The following is a 27,056-nucleotide window of genomic DNA, read 5'->3' as shown; positions in this document are numbered from 1 at the left end:
TTAGAGGCTGCTACAATAAATGAGAGAAGTTAACTAATGTATTTTGTAATGGAGCAGTTTTTTCTGCCACATAGACAGCATTTTGAAGTCTAACCTCAAATTCCCTTATGAACACTCTCTTACTGTAAGTACCAGTACCTCATAGTAGCTCATGCCTACAATCAGACGTTTGGCTTTCCTTAGCACCATGGGCTTTTGTGAAGGTCTGCCTCCTGTCAGTGTGTATCTCGGGAGGTTTATTCTCTTCTGTCAAGGCAACTTGCTATGTGAAAGTGCCTCAGCAGCTCGGGTTCGCATACATGTCATGCATTTTGATCATCATGGTTCTTTAGGTAAACAATGAAAAATGTCTTCTGCTTTGATACACTCAGTTGAAGTAATAGGAGGACTTTAGGACTGACTTGTTCTCCATTAGCATAGCTCTTTCATGACTGCTTTGCCACTAGGAAGGACTTAACTCTGTACTGTCAGACTAGAATCTCACCTGAAAGTCTGAGTCAAATGCCTTTACTTCTTATACAAGACTTCACACTGGGGTCCTTTACGCTTCAAGTGTACAATTGGTTTCTCAATATGTAATCCACTCAGCTTTTCTGCATTGAGGAGTACCCTTTCTCCCATGATGGTGAGTCCTTCAACATCTGTCAAGGGAGCTGGTTTCACTTCTTGCCTCTTTAGTCTGGGTGATTGTTATAGTGACCCAGTTTCGGGCAGGGAGACAATTTCACAGTTGGTGAACAGTTTTAATGTTTTCATTCTTCTGTCAAGAGAAGTTTGCATACTAATATTTGAGAGTTCAAGGCTGTCTGTAATCCCTGTCTGCTGATCATCCTAACCAGATGATAGTGGGTAACACTTTTAAGTATTTTGCCTAAGTAAAAAGAATGATAAAACATGATCTTCTCTGAGCTGGACAGTAGTCTATACTGTGAATCATCAAACCCACTTGTCTGGCATTTCTCCTTGATTTTATGAAGGTATCTTTATGATACAAGATTATGAGCTGGAGACTCAGGATCTGTTTTTCCTGAGGTGAATCATTTTGCCTCAGTAAGAACAAGAGATCTTTTTGCGCAGAACTTCTCCATGTCTTGTTTTTTTACTGTTCCCATCCTCATTTTTTGGACAGAGACTGATATACTTTCTCCCTCATGCCCCTCTTTTTTTCCCAAGGATCAGCGTTTGTTTAGTGCTTGCGTATCTTACTCTCTTTGGGCTGAGCTGTGGTTCCTCTCTGTATATTTGGTTCAGATTCACTTGGCTGTCTTCTTCTCCAAAATGCATGTTTACTATTTACTCACATTTAGGTTTTTAGAAAAAGAAACACTTCTGTTATTCTCCCCATATGTTTTATTTTGGTTGCTGAAATAAACATGGCATAGTGCTTATATGAAGAAAATGTCCATTAAGGTGGTGAGTTCTGTTAGGATATACTGTAGGAGTGCAAAAGTATTCAAGTGATCCAGAGACACTCCACCAGAAGTTGGGCCTCATTCCACTATGTGTCAGATCATTAGTTGAAGTTCTGTCCATACCTTCACCAGACAATAGGGCATCTTGGAGGCTCCCTGAAACAATATCATCCTTGGCAGAATGGATTGTCTTTTTCTAAGACAACTCCAAGATCCTCTACTAGGCTGAAGTTTCCCACAGTGTGAATTTGCATTCAGGTAAGTACTCAAAATTAAAGGAAGGTTTTCTCTTTACAACCTGATGAGCTGCTGTCTGTTAAATGTTTTCTAACTTCCTTACCAACTTCTTTCTAGTAGGAATTGAATTTATTAGGGTGTATACTACCCTTTTGAGGTCACGCATCTACCACAAGGTAGGGCAGGGTATGATATGCTCTTTTTGCAAAACATTTGCTTTTCCTTGATGTGCTTTTGATGGAATAGATATCTACATGCCAGCACATCTCAAAGAACCTCAACTGCACTGTATTCTATATTTTTTAGAAGAAAAGGAATGACATTAATGGAGAGTGTGTCCATCATAAAAGAACGTTTTTTGGCTTGTTTTTACTATTGTTGCTTGTAGGCTTGATTTAATATAAATTAGGTCGTTGTGATCTAAGGAGACAGTGTTCCGTCTCTTCATTCTCTCTCTGACATTATCAACTTTAATACTGATGCATTAATTTATACTTGAAGATGTAGGTTGTACATTGGAATTATGATAGTTTCTTCTTAGGTGAAGAGTGTTGGTTTGATTTTGTGGTCAATACACTTGTCTTTTAATAAAACTCACTACTTACTATTTTTATTTATATGCGTGCTTTGTCAGATGGTTAAGAACACGTCAGAAAATCTTGTTAGGAAAGAACATGATATGTTAAGAATAACCCAAATATAATGTAAAAACCGTGTCTTTTTAAAAAAAAGTATTCTCTTGTCTTTATAAAAGCAAATATACAAGCTCACGTTTTTCTAGGAGATGGGAATTTAAGGTAACACAAAGAAGATATTTAATGCATGAGTTACAGTGAACCTCCAGATTTGTTCTTTAGTCTGCCTTATTAAGCTGGGAGGAGCCTAAATCATTTGTCATTTGTCATTCCACAGAGGCAAACAGGCCCCAAGACCATTTGATGCAGAAAAATATTAAAGTAATGTTGGATTTACAATAATTTATGTCTCTATGAGATAAGAATACTATATTAATGACTTATATGTGTAATGTGTCTATTAAAAGGCTTATAAATTGCAGTGGTCATACTAAGAAACACGTTTTTTCCTTCTTATCTAGACAGTTTTGAAAGAGGGAGATTAAGAGCTGAACAGAGATATTTGAGTTGAAATTATGAACATACTTCACCTGCTATTTATTATTGAGAAAGTTAGAGGAGAAAGAGTCTGTGTTATAGACCATAAGTTTTAGCATGGTTTTATTACAAATACAGCATTTGAAACTCTATTTTTATTGTTTCCCATTTCTAAGGGGGGAACAGTGATTTTAGTAATATTCAGACTAAGATAAATTATTAGTTGCTTCAAACTATTTCTTATCTTTGTGATAGTATCACTGTAATATTTTACCATAGTTAAAATACAAAATAATCAGAAGGGAACACCAGTTTAACAGGGAAGGGGGTGCATGGAGCAGGGGATCTGGTTTTCCCTAGCAGCTGTGGGAAGAGAGAGGCATGCGTCCAATAAAGAAATGGAAAATGTTAAGTCTCCTGGAGGCCAAAATAGTTCAAAGTTACTTAATCACTTTCTGAGACTCACTCTTGTGGTTTTAGGGATCTTACGGCTTTTTTGGTATGTTTGGAAAAGAGGAGTTGTCATTCCTTCTCTGACCTGTGCAAATAATCATCAGGAACTTTGATCACTGCAAAGACCACAGTGTATTCCTTCAGATGAAAGACATCTGATGGTGGTTAAAGTATATATCTTGTTTATACTTTTCCTATTAATTTTTTCTGTATTTTTCCCTGGTCCTTCAGGAGTCTTTGTGGCACGTTTCCTCAGTCACTCTATGTGGAATTTACCCTTGCCTCTAATCAAAGGTTTATATCAAAGAAGATCTAAAGACATTTCCTCAGGAAGTGGTCTGGAGTGGGTGGAGACAAATGAGCTTTTACCCAGTCCTTGATTTTTTTCATTCAGCCTTGCTTTTGGTACATTGTTCTTCCCTCCTTTTCTAGGCAGTGGCACACTAGTTAGTGTAATGCTTCATATTTATAGCCAGTAGACAATCTATGCTTTTCACAGGAGTGTCTGTGCAGCCAGCTCCTGGCAAAATTGTTGAAATAGTACAGACTGCCTCATAAATTTGGTAGGGAAGCATGGAATAATAGTTATGTGTTGTGCTTCCAACAACAGTGTTCTACTGCTTACTTTTGTGTGATAGAACACCGAACAACATCAGGAGAATGCATGGAATACAAGTTTTGAAAGTTTTTACTACTTATTGCAGCAATCAGAATTTGAAATAAAATTTTCTGCCTAAAGAACTGCTACTTATTTTGGTGTTTGGGGCTTATTTTATTGTTGGCAAAGTAACAGTTTCTATGAAATATTAAACATTCTTAAACAGAAAGGGAGAAGTTATAATGCATTTGAATCATACGGTCATCAGAAATGTTCAATGTGTGTAATCACTTAACGAAGTGACAGATGGAATTGTGATACTTTAGTGCTCTCTAGTGACATGTCTGATCCACAATTCACATAGCTTTTGTTCTTTAAAGATCTAAAGCAATGACTTAACTCATTATAAAGATGTGGCGTGAAAGGGTGGTGTGTCAGTATCTTTTGATAAGTAGGTTAAAGTAAATGTTTCAGTGGTAGATCTGCTTTCACTATGGCACTGGCTATACTATAAGGCAAAATATTTTCATAAACTTAAAAGAGAAGTATTTAAAGTATCTAGTTTTTGAGCCATTTGTGCACGTTAAAAATAACTTGCTATTCATGTTCAGTGGTTTTCTTGTTGGACAATGTAAGGGGACTTGCCGCAACAGATGCAATAGATTATAAGAAGACTGCAAGTATAATAATTACAGCATGGAGCAGTCTTCGCTGGCAGATACAAGAACGTAGCACTCTCTTTAATCATAGTGCTTCCCATAGTGTGGGTGGCCACAGGCTGCAGACGTTTCAGTCAATGCCTTCTCCGTGCAGCAGTGGTTGTAAAACAGAGCTGAAGTAAACAGCATTCTACAGAAACAGCATTCTACAGACTTTGAGAAGGTTTTAATTTTGAGAAAGTATAGCTTCCCTTTGCCCTTCCTTTTGGCTGCTTGCTTCTGTCAACCGTAACCAAACAGGTCATGCTTCCTACCAAATCAGTTCTGCTTGAAGTAAATAGTATATAATGTAATATATATAGACCCTTCAAAAAGTTGTTTGGTTTGTGTTTTGGTTTGGTTTGGTTTGGTTTGGTTTAGTTTTGGGGTTTTTTTGGTTAAAATATATGTTACTTTAAAACCTGACTGTTTTGTTGTTTTTTGGCAATAAGAAGTAACCTCTGCACTTATATTAAGTACTGTATAAAGTTAAATCCTTTTTTAAAAGCCTTTCATCTTCGTTGTTTTCATTCTTCCAATTTTTTTGCCCCCATGCTCAGTGTTTTTTTATTGTTTCTGTAAAATGTTTTACTGTCGCTGTAGCGATTAGCACAGCACTTTTTCTCCAACCAAAATGAAGAGGGACTTTTTTTTTTTTACCTGGCAGCCAGTTTACTGCTTTGGAAGCTGATTTCACCTCCTTAATGTTTGACATATACTTGTCTGGAATCTTGAGTTTCATGAAATAGATTTAAATGGCTAAACTTGGTGTCATGCAAATACCTACACAGCATTCACAGGCCTTTTGGGAATCTGTAAATCACCTGCAGTTGAGGGCAGATACTATAATTCTCTTATAGAAGTGTATGGGCATGATGGCATACATTTTGATAGATGGGTTTTTACATTGTATGTAGGCATATGTGGAATTAAGTAGATAAGATCAGGTTTGAGACCATCTAAGGAACCTGAAGGTGCACGAGTCCATGGGACCTGATGAGATGCATCTGCAAGTCCTGAAGGAACTGGCGGATGAAGTGGCTAAGGCGCTCTCCATCCTATTGGAGAAGTCGTGGCAGTCTGGGGAAGTTCCCACTGGCTGGAAAAGGGGAAACAAAACCCCCATTTTTAAAAAGGGAAAAAAGGAAGAACTGGAGAACTACAGACCAGTCAGTCTCACCTCTGCGCCCAGCAAGATCACAGAGCAGATCCACCTGGAAACTATGCTAAGGCACAGGGAAAATAAGGAGGGGATTGGTGACAGCCAACATGGCTTCACTAAAGGTAAATCGTGCCTGCAAATTTGGTGGTCTCCTATAGTGGGTTGGTGGATAAGGGAAGAGCAACTGATGTCATCTACGTGAAGTTGTCCAAAGCAGCTGACACTGTCCCTCATGACATCTAAATTCTCTCTGAATTGGAGCGACATGGGTTTGAGAGATGTACCACTCGGTGGATAAGGAATTGCCTGGATGGTCGCACTCAGAGAATTGCAGTCAATGGCTCAATGCCCAAGTGGAAATGGGTGACGAGTGGCGTTCCTCAGGGGTGAGTATTGGGACTGGCGCTGTTTAACATCTTTGTCGGTGACATGGACGGTGGGATTGAGCGCCCCCTCAGCAAGTTTGCCGACAACACCAAGCAATGTGGTGCGGACGGCCCACTGGAGGGAAGGGATGCCATCCAGAGGGACCTGGACAGACTTGAGATGTGGGTCTGTGTGAACCTCATGAAGTTCAACAAAGCCAAGTGCAAGGTCCTGCACCTGGTTTGGGGCAATCCCAAGGACAAATACTGGCTGGGTGGAGAATGGATTGATAGCAGCCCTGAGGAGAAGGACTTGGGGGTGCTGGTTGATGAGAAGTTCGACGTGACCTGGCAATGTGCGCTTGCATCCCAGAAAGCCAACCGTATCCTGGGCTGCATCAAAAGCAGCGTGACCAGCAGGTTGAGGGAGGGGATTCCACCCCTCTACTCCACTCTGGTGAGACCCCCCCCCGCAGTACTGCCTTCAGCTCTGGGGCCTCCAGCACAAGAAGGACATGGACCTGTTGGAGCAAGTCCAGAGGAGGGCCACGAAGATGATCAGAGGGCTGGAGCACCTCTGCTATGAAGACAGGATGAGAGAGTTGGGCTTGTTCAGCTTGGAGAAGAGGCTGCTCTGACAAGACCTTAGAGCAGCCTTCCCATACCTAAAGGGGGGGCTACAAGAAAGCTGAGGAAGGACTTTCTGCAAGGGCATGGAACGATAGGACAAGGGGCAATGGCTTTAAACTGGAAGAGGGTAGATTTAGATTAGATATAAGGCAGAAGTTCTTCACAGTGAGGGTGGTGAGGCACTGGAACAGGTTGCCCAGAGAAGCTGTGGATGCCCCCTCCCTGGAGGGGTTCCAGGCCCGGCTGGGTAGGGCTTTTGGGTGGAAGGTGTCCTTGCCCATGGCAGGGTGGTTGGAATGAGATGATCTTTAAGGTCCCTTCCAACTGAACAATTCTATGATTCTATCAATCTAAATGAACTCGAAAGAAACATCTTAACTTTCACTGGGTAACTTGAAAGTAAATTTTCCTTTGAATCAAACGAAAAAGCAAAAGACTGTTAAATGAGATATATGCAGACTTTTAAGATCTGACATCATTAATTAAAGCCCAATGACTTAATGAACTCCTAATGTGACATGGGACCTTTCAATTTTGAAATTACTGGTTAAAATTCAGTTTTGAGAACCAATTCTGCTTGGTTTGCAATGTGTCCCAAGGGATTAATGAGTGATAAAGTCGCTTTTGTCACTCCTTTGTGCGATTTGTTTGTGTCCAGGATACCAACCTGGAAAAGGAAATGGGCTCCTCAGATTTGCTAGCCCTCTTTATTGCTGTCCCTTGTGTGTATAGAATCATAGAATCGTTATGGTTGGAAGAGACCTCAAAGATCATCAATTCCAACCATCTACCCAATGCCACCATACCCACTAAACCCACTAAACCATGTCTTGAAGCACCACATCTAAATGTTTTTTGAACACCTCCAGGGACGGTGAGTCTACCATGTATGTCCTGTGCATACACAAAATACGTGGGCCAGAGATGGAGTGATTTCAGAACTATTGTTTAACATTTTTGTTCAGCTGCACCAGCTCTTGAAGTGTGTGTGACCATGCTGGGTACACATCTAGGGAAACCCACTTCTCCCAGCAATACTTGCTTAAGATTTGACATATCTGCCTCTTCAACTTGCTCATATATGGTTCTGCCTCTAGTAGGTTAAAAAGCAAGATTCTTAGATGTGGTTAGAGTGTGTTGCTTCTGGGGGAGGGGGAAGATTGCAGTGAAAATTGGAATTGCCCAGTGAATCAAAGATGAGCAAGTAGTTGACACAGTGGTACTACATATTCAAGAATTCTAATAGAATATGTTCTAAAACTATTTTATTCATAATGGACAGCAGGATGATTCAAGATGTCAAGAGATATTCATACAAAGGAGATTGGGACTGGGTCTTTTTAATATAATGAGAGAACATTTTAGAATGAAGATGGATTTTCATACACAGCACACAATTTCTGATGCTTATTGACCCAAAATTTTACTGAGTCTGACAGTATGTTTTTGTTGTTGTTCTTTCAATTTTTGGAAGGTCAACCGGAGAGAGTTCTTGGTGCTTTCTAACCTATTGAAAATTATGCATCTAAATTGTTAGTTAGTCTTCTCACTAACCTCTTTGTGAATCAACTTTCTAAGCTTATTTGAACCTTCTCAAGTCACCTATAGATAGTTGCATTGGTAGGATGTAAGAGAATTTGTAGTGTTTGCAAATTTGCAAGTATTACCATATTCAGCTGGTTCAAAATAGTATGATAATATGGATGGGCTGAGGGAAAACAGAACTCTCTTCTTTTTCAAATGGGTAATTCTTTAACAAAGCCAAGCTACCATGAATGTAGTAATTTCTTGTCTTCTGGGCCAAAATAAACAAAAGTTAAGTACCTCAAAGAACAAATGAGAAACTAAGGATTCTGCTTTCCTGCAAGGCTGATTAAGTTTTAACAGCAAGTGTCACAGTTTGCTAGCCAGCTGACATTTCTCAGAGCTGTTCAGCAGTGCCAGGTGGCTCTAGTAAAGAATAATGATTTGTTACTGACAAACAAAAAGAGGTCTCTGTTTGAAGATATTCTACTGGCATTAGATATTTTTTCTCAACCTAATATAATTAGTGGCCAGCACTTGTTGCATCACCATTATAGGTGTATTTTGTGCTTTTTTGCTAGAAAGTTCAGTGAACATTTTTCTCCCCTTAAACTTTTAACAGCTTGATACTTATGAAGTTATTAAAGTAACTTCTCCTGAACATCATCCTAGATTAGGTGATCTTTGGGTATTTGCAATGTGTACCTATTGGAAATATAAATCTGACATTGGGCACATATACTTACTGAAAAAAGTGTAAGTTTGAGATTATTTTTTTTTTCTAGAAATTACTGAATTCACAAATTTAAACTAGAAATGAAACAGTTTTATGATGCATCCACTAGTTCTAAACCTAAATTTATTAATCCCTCTTGTCCGCCTAATTTTTTGGTAGATTTAAGGAATTCTTCTGTGGGAAGCTTGCATTTTGGCTTTTGAAAATTGTGGAAGGAAGAGGGAAATTGATTCTAAATCTCTCTGGCTAGTTAAACCAGAGGGATTTAAAAAAAAAAAACAACAAACCAGATTTATGGTTGACACTGGTACAGCTATTGAATTTCCTTTTGTAAGTTAGTGTAAATGTGTGTTTTATTTCAGCAGCAAAAGTCTCCCCTTTTTTAATGCAAAGAGTAATAGCACTTTCTAGGTGGGTGTTTCTTAAGGAGAAAGGAGAAAGAAAAGTGAAGGAGATTTGAAACTGCTTTTCCTGTCTGAGACGAAGAGTAGACTCAAAGCTTGCCAGCCCCACAATTCTTTAGCTTCTTATGATTTCCAGGGGTTTTGTTAGTGATTTTCAGATGGAGCTTAGGCTTTGGAACTCATCCATTAAAAAGTTGTGTGGTCTTAGCCACAGTAGTAGTGCAACATGTTTTTCCTATACCAGATTCACGGAGGTTAACTGAGTTTGAATTGGTGAGGGAACAACAATGTGGCTTCCCCCTCCCCTCCCTTCCCATCATTTTCTTTCCTTCATGTCGTTTGGAAATTAGTATCAGGTTCATTTTTAATTGTATGGAAGTATGTAACATTTTTCTTCCATTTTAAGAAACAGAGGTGGAATATGGGCCTAGTATTTTTGAGTCATCTACGTGTATCAGCATGATTAACACTATTCATAGCATACAATAATTTCTAAAGAAAAAGCATATCTGTCTGAATGGGTTTTTGACTTTTTTTCAGTGAAGTTTTTCTAGTAGATTTTCGTGGTCTTTTTGTGTATTTTTGCCATTAGTACTTTTTTTGAAAAGCAAATTGCAATTACAGTTGTTGAAGCAAAGTTAAGGAAATTGGCCTAATGTAAGAGCACTTGAGCAGTTTTACTGCAAACACTGACTGAAAGTGAACCTGCTTACACACTTCAAGGACAGAACAGGGTGAAGGGCTCTGTTGCATCAGGTACAGTGTGGAGAACTTCACAGAATCTATGTTTCCCTGTCTGGGAATATGTGAAAAGCAATGAAGTCTGTGCATCTGGCAACATTAATTTTGTGAAAGAATAATATTATTCCTGGATTATTTTTTTTTTAACTCTAAAGTAATATTAACTTAGTCTAGTCATTTATTTATAGATTTTCTGTAACTTGATCACATGCTTAAATGGCAAGACCCTTGTCTCTGTTGGAGTGTTTAGCAGAATAATTTGTTTACGATAACTAGTCTTTCATGGTTATCAATGGAGATTTAGATGTGGGCAGATGTCAGATTGTCATTCTAAGTGAATAAGAAGAAAAATGAAAAGCTCCAGTAAATCCTAAACATGTACATGTGGCCAACAATTTTATTTAGTGTGCTGGTATAGAATTTAGCTAATGAAAACCATCCCATAAATGCATGAATCCATAAATTGTGCTGAAACAAAAATCTTCCTGACAGTAGATGTCAGAAAGAAATGTAGGAAGAATACCCCTCCCCACCCTATACTTAGGCACTTTGGCCCTGATCCGGTGAATTACTGAAGAATATTCTAAGCTTTCTTAAGTTGAAACTGAAGTGATTTCTTTGTGCAAGACCTCTGGGTGGTTACTGGAATAGACTCAGTTTGATAAAGTGAGAGGTTGTGTTGACTAGCTAATCATTGAAATATATGTTTGTGCATAGTATAACATTTCATCTATTTGAAATGTGTTTTAACCAGTTTTAATTTTAAAGCAGAAATGGAGATTTTGGTTAGGTTATCGACGGTAAGTAGTGAAAGAATTTTTTTTTTAATAGCTTATAAAATACACTCTTACATACTGATAATAATTAAGTTGTTAACAAATATATGCCATATAATTTCCCCTAATTTATACACTGAGATTTTTATAAAATGTTGAGAAAACAAAATTGTTTAGAATAAAGCAGTACTTTGAAAACTACATTATGTTTAAATCTGTATAATGTTTTGCTACCTTATTTTCTTTTACATTTTGGTTTTGATTCATGGAAAACTAATTTTCTGTCTTTTCCTGGAACTAAGGAGCAAGTGAGCAAGAGGTCTTGTAAGCAAAATTAAAAGTCACAGACTTTGTTATGAATGGGTAAGTGGATTATGTTATGTCAGCATCCTACTCACAGAACCTACTCACAGAATTGGTTTCATAAACAGTTGGTGTTGAGAGAGTCTCTGAATGATCATGCTGCCTTGTCATTTACAGACTTAACCACTACGATTCTCCAGAACTGGCTGTTTATTTCATAGTAAAAAGGTTCTAAAAATACCAGACCTGTTTGTGTTTTATTGTCAATCATTTAATCTGTAGGGTATGTGACACAATAAAACTCTTAAGGCTCTAGGCAGGGTTTTTAAGAAAATATTATTAAAAATTATCTCTGGGAATTTGGTTTGGACTGAGCTGCTGAAAGCTAGCAAACAAACAAATTAATTTGCATTTTAACGAATCAGAGCAATGTGTATACCTTGCTTCCTAGGGACTCTGTTTAAATAATTTAGGAAGTAATTTGGGATGTCAGAATCCTGCCTATTTTACGAAAGAAATAGTAGTACCTATTTTATAGCATTTTTGTTTTTTTACTAATGAGTGGAAGTCACATTACCTAATTTATCACTAATGTTGTAATTAATTACACAGTTTTGAAGTACTTTTGGAAAAGGAATTTGATCTCTTGTCTTCTGGACCTATGTTGAAAGCAATGGCCATCTGACTGTACATGGAACACCTAAGGACAAAATTGATGTACAGGCTCCTGAAATCTTTGCCATACAACAAATACGCATTCGAAAAATCTGATAAAATGCAAAGAGGAAATAGCACTTACTTCTAATTCTTCCTTTGAATAGGATTTAGTTTTTCTTATTATACCTGCTTTTTCTTAGCAGTGCTGGGGAAATCTGGTTCCCATTGAAGCAGATGGAAAGGTCAGAAATAAACCTGTTACTTGACCAGATTTCAGAAATTTATCCTTGGGTATCGATGTTGTAGTTATTCCAACACATTCACATAGATCATCATTTTCAGCAAAAGGTCATTAATGATCTATTCTCAAAAAATAATGGCACTCTGTGTTTTCAAGGAGAATATACTAAAGAGAAATATCCTTTTATGATAAATGATAGATCCCTCTGTCCCGTCCTGCTCTGCCTGTCACTTTGACAGACTCATCCAGAGCCCAGCAGTGTCACTGGGAAGTCCTAATGAGTATCAGGGTTGAATGGCTTATCCCAGTGAAACCATCCATCTCCTCTCTCCAAAATGTATTGCCCCTGTTGATTTTCACATCTGCTTCTGAGGACATTCAGAATCATAAATACTTTGGAGAAAGTGTGTTGAGAAGTTTCCAGAAACAAATTGGTTTATCTGGTTTCCCTGGAATGTCTTTGAAATGGTGTCATAAATTCCAGTACAGTTGCTACACAGGTAGTATTACTAGTGTAAAACTTGTCATGTGGTCCTGTAATAAAAATCAAGTGCTATTTCTGTGCTAATGTCTAATTTCAGAGGTAATTGTCCCTTTAATTCAGGCTTCTATATTTTTCTCCATCGGCATGAGCAGGAAGATATTTCCTGTTACAGAAAAATGGGTAAAAGGCTTCAGAACTGTTGGATCCCTGCTTAGTAAAGGCAGTATCAGGAGACTGAAGGAGCTCCTCCCCCTTTCTGGAGTTGTGGACACTAGCTGAGTTGGTACCTGCCCGGTGCAGTGCTGCTTATCTAAGTGGAGGGGCAAATAATTTCCATGCTTTCATAGACGCATGTGCTCCAAGAGATGGTTGTCTCTGAGAAACAAACTTCATGGAGTAACTCAAGAAATCCCTTGTAGCACATGGAAATCAGCCTTCATTACTTGAAGAGGAGTATCTAAAGAGTTGGCTTAGCTTAATTGAAAAGTGATATGTAGAAAATGTTTTTCAGTTGCGTAGTCCTCTTTACATACAGGTGGATGATAACCAGGGAACATAGTTACTTGTTTTCTCCATCTGTATTCTCAGAAGTCTTTAGTTTCAAGTCTATTCTCATTCCCTCCACTTTTCCTGAGTGAATTAATAAGGCACAGCCATACAGCCAATCTGTAAATCACAGGAGTAAATGTTAAGTCAGACCTCCTCTTCTACAAAACGTGGTGGATATGGAGCACTGCGTTTACACTGATAAAGTAAATGATTTTTATGTCATTATGTGAATGCTACTAGCATTAGCTGCCTGTTAAAGATGCTAGAAATCTCCATGCAGCAGTGAATGTTAAATTGAGTTAGCTAGAATGTTACTCAGTATAAATTGCAGCAATGAAATAAAACCACTGGCAAGGTTGTTCAAGGAAGTTGGCCGTTGTGAGGGCTTTACGAAAATTCATTAATTCAGTTGCAGGCTAAAAGGGATTATGTTGCAGAACTTTAACCCAAGGCCACGTGGGTGGATGTATTCTCTTGCAACTAGAATGAAGGTGGTTTCCTTCCTGCTTCGTATTTCGTCAATGGTGAGGGAAATCAAGAAAGAAATAATTTCTGATATCACAGTGTGCCTGACTGCTGTTCTTCTTCCAGAATCATGACACCTCATTACTTTTCCTTCTGAATGCAGCACTTTCGCCACAAACTCATCCATTTTTCTGGCTTGTAGAGTATGGTATTAGTGGATTAGACCATGAGTGGTAATTGATTTACTGCCAGATATAACTGGCAATTATGTAGATCTCAAATTGTCTGCTTTGCTGGAGTAGGCTAGGATTCATGTCTGAGATCATCAATACAGGATTGCATTTAGTATTGACAGCTTTCCCATGATGTACTTGAATACCTTCTGTTGGGTTTGAAATGATTCCTTAAAAGTTGTTAGTCTCAAATTACTGATCTCTCTGACCCCACGAATCTACACTGTGCCTATATGAAATGTTACGTTTTTTTCTTTTCCAAAATGCTTTGGGGGAGCTTCCTGGTGCAATAATGGAACCTATTACTAGTTTTGAATATTTCTGTAGCATCCTATAAGAACCTCTCTGAGAAAATCTGAAAACTTCTAGATTTCTCTATAGTATTTTCTGAAAAAGCCGATTTCAAAAGTGAGATGGGAAATTTACATGTAAGAAAACATTGTTTTACAGTCAGTCTCGGAGCTGGTTCTAATGAAGTTCTGCAGTATGGTGTGAAATAACTACTCCCTTTAGATCTGATAATTACTGGAATTTAAACATTGTGAACTTTGAAGCTTGATGTAAAAACAACAGTTTTCCCTGCCATTTAGTTAAAAATTAACCATTCCTGGTTTACACTGTAGTTTTTATAACCAACTTAATGATGTATAGGATGAAAGAGGATGGACAAATATCATAAGAAAATACTTACCTGTTGGTCTTTTTTTTCTCAATCAGTTTTTCTCTTTAGAGATTGTCACTTTGAATGGTTTCCTTCTTTTATCTTTCTATGTTCTAACTGGAAAATTTGGTTTCTTGCAAGTACTGAGTTTGCCTTATCCAACCTACCTGCTAAGTGGCTGGAAAAATCATATGAAAAAAAAAAAATTGTCTTTAGTTGGAGGTTATTAGGTATAAGCTTTATTTCTGGCCATTATGCTACCCCTTCCACACCGTTTGCATACTGACACAGAAGTGTACTGTTACCAGAGGATTATGTGATAGAACAGCTGAAAGCATCTTGTTTTCAAAAAACAGTTCACCTTATACAAATCAGAATCATGGAATGGTTTGGGTTGGAAGGGACCTTCAACTATCACCTAGTCCAACCTCTGCGCCATGGGCAGGGAAACCTTCTACTAGACCAGGTTGCTCAAAGCCCCATCCAACCTGGCCTTGAACACTTCCAGCAATAGGGCATCCACAACTTCTCTGGGCAACCTGTTCTAGTGTCTCTGGCTTTCTGGGCTGCAAGTGCACATTGCCAGCTCATGTCCAATTTTGCATCCACCAGTACCTCCAAGTCCTTTTCTGCAGGGCTGCTCTCAATCCATTCATCCCCCAGTCTGCACTGATATTGAGGATTGCCCTGACTCAGATGCAGCACCTTGCACTTGGCCTTGTTGAATTTTGTGAGCTTTGCAGAGGCCCACTCCTCAAGCCTGTCAAGGTCCCTCTGGATGGCATCCCTTACCTGCAGAATCAACTGTACCATGTAGCTTGGTGTCATCTGCAAACTTGCTGAGGGTGCACTCAATCCCACTATCCTCCTCAATCCTAACCCACTGATGAAGATATTGAATAGTATTGGTCCTAGCACGGACCCTTGAGGGACACCAGTCGTTACTGGTTTCCATCTGGACATTGAGCTATTGGCTGTAACTCTTTGGACACAGCTATCTAGCCAATTCCTTATCCATCTAGCAGTCCATTCATCAAATGTAAGAGCGAATTGTCAATATTTATTTTTCTTTCAGACAACTTACAACCAGAATTATGTGCAGTAAATGAGCTACATTTTCTAGAGAGGAGAACTTTCTGGACCAAAAAAAGCATTTAAACCTTGAAAGATACATGCTTTAAATTATTGTTACCAAATTTCGTGGCTTTGTTGCATGTAGGTATGTCTCAGGCTTTATACTGGCAATAGCATCTGTAAAATGAAATATGTAAGACATAAAGCTGAATTCTAAATATTTTTCACCTTTAATACATATCTTTCTTTTATACATACCTAATACCTCCTTTCATCTGGACTACAATGTCTCCTTACCCCTGCTTCCCCTAAACCCTTGTGGCTGTTCAGAGATTTTGTGTGTTCCAAAAAAAAAATCTGTAAAATCTTGGCATGGATACAGTAAAGTGCTCAGAAAAGGAAAAACAAAAAAACAACCAATCAACTAAACAAAAAAAACCCAGGAAATTGTTGCAGGCTGTATGCAGACTCTGATGATGTGTACTAATTTTGTCTTGTCTTTTCCTCTATTGGTTGCTTAACAATGATGTTACACAAGGGTAAGGGCAAAGTAATTTTGAAATTACTCTTCACATAAAAGGTGTTTGATTTGTTTTATCCTTAGGAAAATTCTGGTTACAGAGCGGGTCACTAGATAATATATTTTAGATTGTTGCAGATGAATACATAGGTTTTTAAGCTACTCCCTTGTTTAGCTGTCATTAGCTGCCATGTCAACATGTCGAATCATTTTCAGAGCTTTTTATGTTTGTTCTTCTCACTGGTGAAGATTTTTGCAAGTCTTTCACTGAGCACTCCAGCAAACTTTGTACTTCTCAAGCCCCTTATGTCTAGCAAAAGTGGCATCCCAGGTTTCTTGTTGCTAACTCTTCCTTTATTTTGTTTTCAACTTGCCGTCTGATCCCTTATCTCATTTGACTTGGCAAACCATCCTATTTTGTAGGAACTACTTGTTCAGAAAACAACTTTAGTAATAGTTGCAAAGGACAATAAAAATCTATATGGTTCCATATTAATAAATTGATTAAGGGGTGTTTGGAGATTGTACAGTTTAATAGATTTTAGCCTTCACTTTTGACATATTTAGATGCTTGTACATTTCGAAAATCCACCTTTTTATGTCTTTTTCTTAAGAATGCAAAAGTTGCATGTACATTACTTCTTTGAAACTCTGTGTGGTCACAGCATTTTCCTTCCTCCTTAGTTTTAGAGAAGTCACTGGATGGCAGGAAAACAACAGTTTCTCCTGTTGAGGGCTATTTAGGAAAAAAGATTTACAGTGAAAGGAAAGGACATTTAGGCATTTAACGTAAGTCTGCAAGGTAGTAAAATAATCCTGAACAAAAGTACAGCAAATAAGGTGTCCCAAACAATTGTTACTTATTTTGATAATAATGAATCTTCTTAGACCTCTGATATGCTTCTGCTAATTGTATTTTCTCTCTGACATTAATTGAACATGGAATACATCTAATTCCAGGACTTCTGAAGCAGTCGCTTAGGGATGTTCCACAAAAGCGTGCATAAATATTTGATTTGGATTTCTGAAAGGAGAAAAGGAGCAAACTGATTTTTATTTTTTTAGTCTCAAATCTTTCATCAGATCCCTCTTTTTAAAAGAATAGGTAAAGTGAAACATGCTAAGACCATGGAGCTCACAGAACTTTCATCTGAACTTTCCTTTTAATTACATATTTTTAAAATCAAGGTCTTTTTCAGTGTTTGCTAATTCTGACCCTCTGTTACCAAGAGTTTTATATTTATTGCCATACAAAGTGTAATTTAGTTTGTACTTTAAGTGTCAATGATATAAAAAGCCCTGAAATTAACCTCTGGAAAGGGAATGTAGCTGTTGTTATATCAGCATGCAACAATAGAGGACAGGAAGAAAACAAAACTGTAACAAATTCTGAGGAGATTATTTGCTAAGCAACATAAAACTACCTCTGCTCAGTTAAGACAGCAGGATGCAAAAACCTGCTCAAGATTTCACACAACCGTTTTCATAAATGTGTTCAGTTGGGAAGGTGCTGCGGTGTAAGATCTGTGCAAAAGACAGCAGAGCTGTAGAATAGCGTTGAGGAACTGGGAAGGCATGAAACCAGAGTACTATGTTCAGAGTCCTCTGTACGTGCCTGCAGAACCAGTGTATGAAATGTGTTAATCTGACTTTACTCTGAATCTATCATCAAACGATTGTTTTGCTTTTTATATGATGTATTAAAAAGGTTTTATTAAATCTGACTTAAAGCATTCATTAGTGAAATTTGTAGAGAAATAAATGTCAAACTAAAATTTTATCATTATGGTTTCAAGATAATGAGGAAATTAAGCAAATTAAATTATGAGGCCAGACTCTGAATGCCCTCAAAAATACTGGGGCCTCTTGAAGGAGTGATGAGGAAAAGTAAATGTTAACTTCGTGCTTTCTCTTCTTGATCAAGACTACAGTTGAGTTTTTTGCTGTGTAGCAATGGGACTACTGCTATCCAGCTGATACCAGACTGAAATGGCTTCCAGAGATCTAAAAGCTACCTAAAGTCTGGTTTCAATACAGATGGCCTCCATTCCTATTGCACAACTCCTGAAATTCTGTGGTGTGTGAAGCCACATTCGATTGTAGCAGCTGCGGCATTTTCCTTATGGTTGATGGAAGCTGCTTGCTCTTGTGTGTCAGTGGTGTAATACAACCACAGCTGATCAAAAGATCATATCCCAGATATAGTTCAATAACAGTCAGTTCTTTTTTACATGACATGTTGTAGCCTAATACTATTTTAATTGCCCTTCTGTTGATCTCTAACAGAGTTTGCTGTGCCATCTCCTTTCTTCTTCTAAGTGGGAAAGTAATGAAGCTGAAACCAGTGTATTCATATCAACTCTTGGCTACACGTCAGCAGATTATTATTGTTGCTTAGTTAAAAATGTAAGTATTTTGTGCAATTGAGATTTTGTTAATAATAAATCACCAGTTTATAAGCACATACATGGAGCTGTCATTGTGATAAGGAACATGGACTGAACTTTGTTTATCTTTTCTTACCTCAGTTACTTTTACAGCCTTTTAAGGGAAAAAATGAAGTGGGAGATCTCTGGACAAACGAGAAAGTTTTTTATTAGATTATACTGTAATAGCTGTTCATAAAAACAAGATTCCTGTTGCTGTTGTGTTATAACAAAAAAATGTCTGTGCTATCGTTAATTCTTTTTCTCTGATAAGTTTAAATTACATATATTATTTTGCATATTAGAACATAACTTTTGGAATGTTTTCTTTGACTGTGTGTGCTGCATTTGAAAAAGTAGATGAGCCCTAAATCTTGGGAAGAGTGTCTGTTACATTTAATATATAAAAATAATGGAAATAATATTTCACAATATGTTGACTTAAATTAAGTAAAGCATATGAAAATTATTAGTAGTGCTATTCTAAAAGTTTTGCCTCAACTCTTGGGGAAGCAGAGCTAAAATAAATAGCTTCTTAGTTTTCAAATATGGAAGATATATAATGTGTGTTCAAAAAACATTTTGCAGCATAGTTTGGCCAGTGATCTAGACAGCTTTAATATGGCACTAATAATTAAAAAATTAAAAAATCAAACTGAGTGAACAGCGAAAGTTATTAACCTCTACAATATGTCAGTCACACAAAGAACCATGCAACTAATGTCTGCTTATTTGCAGTATCTGTAATTTATTTTATTTTATTTAACAGATGGTCTTTTCGTTAGTAACAGAACTCAGAGGAAATCAGTTCAATGGACTTAACATTCAGGGGAGGTAGGTGTTATCTAAACATCATTTTGATATGTTTTAATTTTGATCATTACAGCTCAGTGAGGACCTTTTTACAGTCTTAGGCAATGTAGGCTTTAGCTGGAAAGTTTGAATATATGTAGAAATTTCCACTGTGGACAAGCTTGTTAAGTTGTTCTTCACATAAGACAGTATAGTTAATCTGAGAGTCACAGAATGGTTTGGGTTGGAAGGGACCTTCAAAGATTATCTAGTATTATCCCTCTGCTGTGGGAAGGGACATCTTTCACTAGACAAGGTTGCTCAAAACCCCATCCAGCCTGGCCTTGAACACTTCCAGGGAAAGGGAATCCACAGCTTCTCTGGGCAACCTGTTCCAGTGCCTCACCACCATCATTGTAAAGAATTTCTTTCTTATATCTTGTCTAAATCTGCCCTCCTTCAGTTTAAAACCATTGCCCCTTGTCCTGTCGCTCCAGGCCCTGGTAAAAACTCTCATTCTGTCTGTCTTATAAGATCTCTTTTAAGTATTGAAAGACTGCAATGAGATCTCCACAGATCCTTCTCTTCTCCAAGCTGAACAAGCCCAACTCTCTCATCCTGTCTTCATAGCAGAGGTGCTCCAGCCCTCTGGTCATCTTCATGCCCTCCTCTGGACTTGCTCCAACAGGTCCATGTCCTTCTTGTGCTGGGGGCCCCAGACCTGAAGGCAGTACTGCAGGGGGGGTCTCACCAGAGCGGAGCAGAGGGGCAGAATCCCCTTGCTCAACCTGCCGGTCATGCTGCTTTTGATGCAGCCCAGGATATGGTTGGCTTTCTGGGATGCAAGCAGACATTGCCGGCTCATGTCCAATTTTTCATCCACCAGTACTCCCAAGAGCTTCTCTGCAGGGCCGCTCTCAATCCATTCATACCCCAGTCTGTATTGGTATTGGAGATTGCCCTGACCCAGATACAGGACCTTGCACTTCACCTTGTTGAATCTCATGAGCTTCATAATCATAATATTGGCTGCTATATGCATCCTTATAACCAATGTTAACTGGCAGTTACTATGAGAAAAAGCAAAAACCATTTTCCAAAGGAATTTTTTTCCCTGTTTGTGTGCATGGTAGTTTAATATGACAGAATAATAGTTAGTCTGCACTTTTTATTAATGATAAAATTTGGCCATCTCATTTAAAGAACCGCTCATTTTCCTTCCATTAGTTCCTTGATCTGGTACCAAACAGTACTGTGGCAATACTGCATGTTTCATATCCAACTATTTTAAATGTGCCCAAGCACACAGCATTTCCATCCTTTAACTGCTTCCTTGGCCTAGTTTTCTAAGGATGAAAGTCTTAGAAAGTGAGTGGGAAGGCAATTGCAATGTACTCTGGCTGGATCTCCAGTCTGGGTTGTCAGGAGATGCTAATAGTCACCTTGCAACATTGCATTGTGTGGGGAGTTTCTACATGTCAGTGAAAATAATCACCTTCTTCATCCACACTACATAAATATGGTGAATTAAGCCAAAATCTGTGACCATAGAAAAGGGAATACATTTGCCTAATGCTACTGTTGTCACTATTTTTGACATGATCATGCCTTTTCACTGCGTAATTTGTGCCTTACCACTGACCTTGAAATGCAGATCATAGTCTTTTGTCAATACTTAAAAAATGATATTTGAACACATCAGTGAATCCTTTTGATTGCATGTAAATTAAGTGTATTCCAGCCAAAAAACAAAAGCAAAAATAAGGATAGATATTTTTAATATAGACTATATACTCAAATTGTGTCTTCTGTTTTAAATGTGTGATTCTCCTCTGCCTATTCTGCTGGTCTTCAGAGTCAAAGCTGTTGATATGATGAAATGAGTTTTATGACCTGTTTAACACCACATAACCTTTAAAGTTACAGGAAAGAGGAGGCTAATTGAAGTATCTTCCTTGTATCATAAGCCAGTAGCTTGGACATTTTTCTCCCTTCTTTCTTGAGGTGTTTGTGTAAGGAAGAGTAAATGAGCTGAGTTCATTTAGACCTGACTTCAGCACTGAAATTGTGGACACAGTTGATGAGAAGCGTTTGTTCAATGTAGAAAACAAACACCTGTATTTTATAAAGTAGGGTGAAGCAGACTTAGCTGAAAAGCTAAGGAGACTGTTGGGAAGAGAAGTATCTGATTTCTACTGGGAGAGAAGGAAAACTTTGAACTTAGGTGGATTTTTGAGTTAGAAATTATGATATGGCTGTTTATTCAAGTTGCAGAGACAAATGTAGTTTGCAGTTAGAGGTATACATTGTCTCATTTCTCCATTCAGTGATGCTTACAGCAACACAGATGACAATGTCTGTGCAAATTCATTGCATACAGTGGAATGCGCTAGGCAGTGTTCTCCAAGAACATATTTTGAAGATTATTTAGAAGAAGAAGAAAATTGCCTTTGCAGGGTTTTTCTTCTGAAGTTAAAAGTAAGAGTAAAGTAAGCTGCTAAACTTGGCTAATCTTGGATAAGGACTTAGAAACAAAATTTCGTAAAGAAAGAGTCTCAGGTCTGTGAACTTTGCATGTATATCCTGGAAAACACTACTGCACAATAAATATCAGCCCAATAATTACCATTCCTGCAGAAACACTTCTCATGGTAAAACTGCATCTCAAAGTATTTCAGCGTAAGAAACCTTAACCCCATATTTGTTTAGGTACTTACTCAGAAATTTGCATCTTTGAAATGTGTCATGTTTTATTTCTCTCAGTGTGGAAACCACAACGGTACCCCAGGTCCACAGATCATAGCACTTCTATCACAGCATATGCCAGTGACCATTAGGCAACATCTACTTAGGAGCAGCTTTAACATAGGCAGGGCAATAGAGTTAGCTCTTACCCAGAGCAGCCTGTAATGTAATTCCTGTCTCAGCCCTTCATAGACTGTATTGGTATCTCCTCAAAGAAAACAGCTTTGGGGTCTTCCAAAGAATGCACTCCTTTTAGTGAACAATGCAAACTGGAGAAACTTGCAGCAACTCAGGGGAGCCTTTTACAAACAATCTAGCACTTTTTAATTTGCTAGAATTCAGTATTTTGGAGTTCTTGGTCTGCATAAATGTCTTCCTGTCAAAACTGCATCTAGAAGAATCTGCAGTTTCATGTGCTGGAGACTATGTACTCTGGGACACTTGTGATTTCCTTTTGCAAATGTTATCTCTTATATTGCATGCCATTTTCCTTTTTGTTTATGTTCCAAAGGTTCTGTGTTTTATGTTCCAGGTTCCGCTGTCTTTAACAATTTCCAAGCATGTACTTTTAGCGAGTGGGTCAAGTGAGTGGTTGATATCTTAAGATCCAAAAGTGTTACATATTCCTTCAAGTGTAGATCTGTAAGACAAAAATTTTTCAACTGAGCACTTGAAGACAGCAGGATTTGTATTGTTTGGTTCATAGAAGTTGTCTCTGTTGATAGGAGAGAGGTCAAAGAGAGACAAAGCATTCCCTGCTAGGAGAGGTGTGATTACTGAGCGAACACAACTGGCTGCACTTCAGAATTGGGCTGATCTTCTTCATGTGGTTTGCCTTGGGCACTAAAATATCAAAATTTTATCTCAGTTCTACTTAAGATTCTTCAGACAATATGTAACAACATGCCAACAGGCATTCCAATAAATAATGTTTCTGCAGTTTGGTATGCATCTCTTACATTTAACCTTCTGTAATTAATTTAATCTTCTTTTACCTTATCAGATTAGAAACTAAAATTTTGACTTTTCTGAAATACGAACTGTATTTATTTTTCCCTCAGAGTTTCAGCCAGTCATGTGAATGCTGTGTCCCTTTTCTGTCTGCCTCTCGTTACTTTGCCTGATCTAACTCCATTGCTGGAAACTCTCCTTCTTTACCATGGAGGTGCATCAAAAGAAATTCTCAGTTTGGAGTTTCTGGAGGCTGTGAATGAGGCCTTTTTAAAGTAAGTAGCATGGTCTGTGTGATTTTTACGCTTTTTTCATAAAGATGATTAATTAAATTAAATGTCTTTTCTCTGGGTTTGTATGCTGAATGCACTGTACATCTTCTGCATGCTAGTAAATATTTCCCTTGCAATTGAATAGCAGAGCTCAGGTTGTAGGCCAAAGCAGAATTTTATATTGCTTATGTACAAATTGTGGCATAACAGGCTTACATATTGACTGGAACTTTGTCCCACCTTTTCTCTAAAGTGGAAGTTAAAGTCTTCAATAGATTTTAGGAATTTTGTGAAAGATATGATCGCTTTTCATAGAAATGTTACTTACCTTTCATATAAGTGTATCAACATTTCTAACGACATTTTGAGAGCCATCTTTATTTTTCTGTGCACAAGATAGATGCTTTTGCTTGAGTGTTTCCGTATTTCTGTTAATTTTTCTGTGAAACTGGTTCTCAAGATTTCAAATTCTCCTGGTTTTCAGCAGATTATTTTTAATAAGTATGAGAGGAGCAGTTTGTGAAATGTAACTTTGCTTGTTTTCCTGCCACTAAAACAATTGATTTGATAAAATCAGCCTACAGATGAAAACCAGCTGAGTGAAGCTGAACATCAGCAAGATTGGCTATGCCAGGGAAGGAGAGACATCCCAGAAAGCACAGCATACTTTTGGTTGAGAGTTGTTTTATTCAAGTTGTAGCTGGGCGATTGTATTATAAACAGTTTTTTTTTATACTAGAAAAGGTCCTTTGTGAACACTTTACCCCGATTATCCATTTGTGTCCATTTTAATCGAAGTTTTAATTGTGTCTTCTGTACTCAACATCAAAATTTCTGAGATGTTACAATGAAGATTGTTATATTGCTCCATTGAAGGCTCTGGCAAAAATAAATAATTACTGGAAAAGCACAATTACTAATTTGTAGACACGTTACTAGAAACTGAGGAAAACAAGTGAAAAAAGAATGTGAAGGTCTGTAGGGCAAGATGTGTGTGTCCCAAAAAAGGGAGAGCTTTCTTTCACTTGTCCATCTTTGTGGCTTCAGACTGGACATGTTCCACAAGCAGTAACACAGTTTGGAAAACTTTCAGAGCAAGTTCAGCATGGATGGTCTATATTGATGTCAGTAAGTTGATGGGCAGTTCATCATGACATACTTTTGCTGCTTCGTAGTGTGACTCTTAATCCTTTAGAAAGTCATGAGAGGTTCTTCTGACTGAAATAGACATCCCTTTCCTTAACTTTTAAGCTACTTGTTTATCACAGTGAGCAAAAATAATTCAATTCATATGGCTCTTGACTAAGTGACTCTTGCAGGGCCCTTGACAAAAGCATGAGAGATGTGCTTTGCATGGTATACTGGCCTGTCACTGAAGCTCAAGTGATCTTAACATGAATGTGCTTGTATTTATTTTTTTCCCCTGTGTTTCTATTTCCCCCTATTTCTGTGTTCCCTGACTCTTGTCATTGTGTTCTGAACAGCTGTTTTCCTTCTGAACATGGCTGAAGCCTGCTCCAGGAAATAGGGTTACTAAATACGGGGACTTGCAGAGCATCACAGAGCTGAGCATTGTCTCAGTGGGACCATCTGCAAGTTCAGTTGCAGAAGGATAATGACTACAGTTTACTTCCTATATGGTTTTTAAATCTCAGAGTTGGAACACCTCTATGTAAGCTTATTAGATTTCTTTTCCTGGTGTAATATCTTTAATATCTACCATGCTACCACAAAAATAACAAAAAGGATTGTGGCAAAATTAAATAACCTCTTGTCATTGTTAATTTACTCTGATGTGCTTATGTGCTTTAATAGCAATAATTAAACAGCATCCTGACATTCAGCATTGCTTTACAATTTTGAAATTCTGTGTAATTTGATATATTTCTTGTCTACAGATGTACATTTTTAAATTAAGCTATTACATAGTTTTGAATGGAAAAAATACAGCTTTTCAATGGAAATCAGAATTCTGAAGGCTGATATTTAAACGAAAATATGGCAAAATATAGACATTGAAAATAGATGCTAAAATGGTGTTAAATCTTCTTTCTGCTGGTATTTTCCTTTTTTGTCAGTAGCTTTACGTTGCGTGTACTCTCTAGCCTAATTTTAGTTTTTTTAATCTTAACTTGATTTAAGACCAAGGCACGTATTTCTTATTTATGGTTTGGGTTTTTTTGTTTTGTTTTGTTTTTAAAATTTTAATTTGCAACTATCATGATAACTGCAAAAATATTCCAGGATGTTTTGTGCTGTGATCTCTTTTCTTCCTGGGTGGTTACTTTAGTATGTTTTGATTTGTGCTGGTCCACACAAATTGAGATGTTGTCTCAAAATAAACTGTGCCTTTTATTTCCTAGTGATACAACACTATACTTCAGCTGAGCTATAGCTGAAGGCTTTAGGTGAAGAGATAATTAATTACCTTTGTAACAATTTGTCTTTTAAAAGGCTGTGGTCAGTGTTGGTGGGCTGGAGACTTACCTACCTCTACCTCATCTTTTGTTTCTTGGGTTGTTTTTTTTTTTCCTTATTTCTCTGCAAAGACAGGTAATGCTTTGACTTAGCCAGCAGTGATGTTACCCAGGACCTTCCCGCTCACCTGACAGCTGCTTACATTTTCTGAGCAGACCGAGTCTGAAAGAGCGCAAGTGTGGGGCAGGACCTTTCTCTAGAGAGGAAGGGAACTCCAGACTTAAACCTTCCATTTCCATTTGCTGGGATCCATCGTAACAAAATTTGTAGGTCTTAAAGACCAGTGGTAAGGTTTCATTTGTGGATGATGGTAATTCCCTGTTATTCTTTGCCATTATTATTTGAGTACTGTAAAGCAAATTTTTCTCTCTCTTGATGCAGGTTGATCTTTGTGTCTTCTTTTTTCCCCAATGTGCTTTGAGAAAAAAAGAATAAGTACATTTTTGTCTTCCAGTTTCTCAGGGAAAACAGTGTTTTTCTCTCTAAACCAGGAAGAAGATCTCCCTCTCTGAATCAGCTATCTGCAGCCTCTGGCTTCGTCACTTACCAAGCCTTGAAAAAGCTACATTATATCTCTTAGACCGGCTGTTTTCCAGTCAGCTGAATTCAGTGGAAGAAGTGGCTGGTATCATAAAAGAATCGTTACTGGTACGTGCAACGTGTCATATGCTTGATACTGCTCTTTCATGCTTCAGAAGTGACAGAGAGTTTTCAAATACATCAACATATTTGAGGGAAATGGCTTTCATGTGGTGTATAACTTGCTAATGCAAAGGCAAATCTTGAGTCTTAAAAATGTCACTAAATGTTTAGTTTTTACATTGAATTGGTAGAACTGAAAAATTATTTCATCCAGTGATGAAGAATGGATGAAGAGACGAGAATCTTACTGGCAGGGGTGCTGAGTACTTGCCTCTGTCTTGAAAAATTATAAATTTTGGCCAGGGAGGATTTGAATCTGTTTTTACTTCAATCTCTGTGCCCTTGGGAGTTTAGCAGTTTAAACAATTGAAATTCCTTGTAGATTATTTTATTATGGACTGCTTAGTTACTTGGTTTTGTTTGCAAACCTGAACAAAATTCTTAACTGAAAACACATACTAAACTGTAATTAATGTTTGTTTTCAAATGCTGTGTTACGCAGTGCACTAAAAATCTTTCCTATGAGAAAACATGATACAATACCTTTTCCAGAATAACGAGCTAGTTTGCAACAGGAAGTGTAACTTTGATTGTTAATTACAGTGTGAAATAGCATGTGTGCTACGCATGTAAATTGTATATTTCGTAACATGAATAGGACTGAAAAATGGCACGTGTTATCTTATTTTCAGCCTACGACACTGCTTACCGAGTG

General features: G+C 37.7%; 1 protein-coding gene across 1 annotated transcript in view; it reads left to right on the top strand.

Annotated features, from left to right (window-relative positions):
• Positions 1-27,056, top strand: part of FANCC (Fanconi anemia, complementation group C) — a 70,649-nt gene that overhangs the window by 21,873 nt on the left and 21,720 nt on the right. The window contains exons 4-7 of the mRNA XM_009696636.1: positions 18,322-18,441; positions 19,231-19,295; positions 23,060-23,224; positions 26,191-26,347. Of these exons, the coding sequence (XP_009694938.1) occupies positions 18,322-18,441; positions 19,231-19,295; positions 23,060-23,224; positions 26,191-26,347 (507 nt within the window). The remainder of the gene's footprint in view (positions 1-18,321; positions 18,442-19,230; positions 19,296-23,059; positions 23,225-26,190; positions 26,348-27,056) is intronic.

Source organism: Cariama cristata, unplaced genomic scaffold (assembly GCF_000690535.1).
Source record: "Cariama cristata isolate BGI_N322 unplaced genomic scaffold, ASM69053v1 scaffold8750, whole genome shotgun sequence".
In the NCBI taxonomy this organism is placed as follows: domain Eukaryota; kingdom Metazoa; phylum Chordata; class Aves; order Cariamiformes; family Cariamidae; genus Cariama; species Cariama cristata.
Note: the sequence above shows the minus strand (reverse complement) of the source record. Positions and strands in the feature narration are given on the sequence as shown.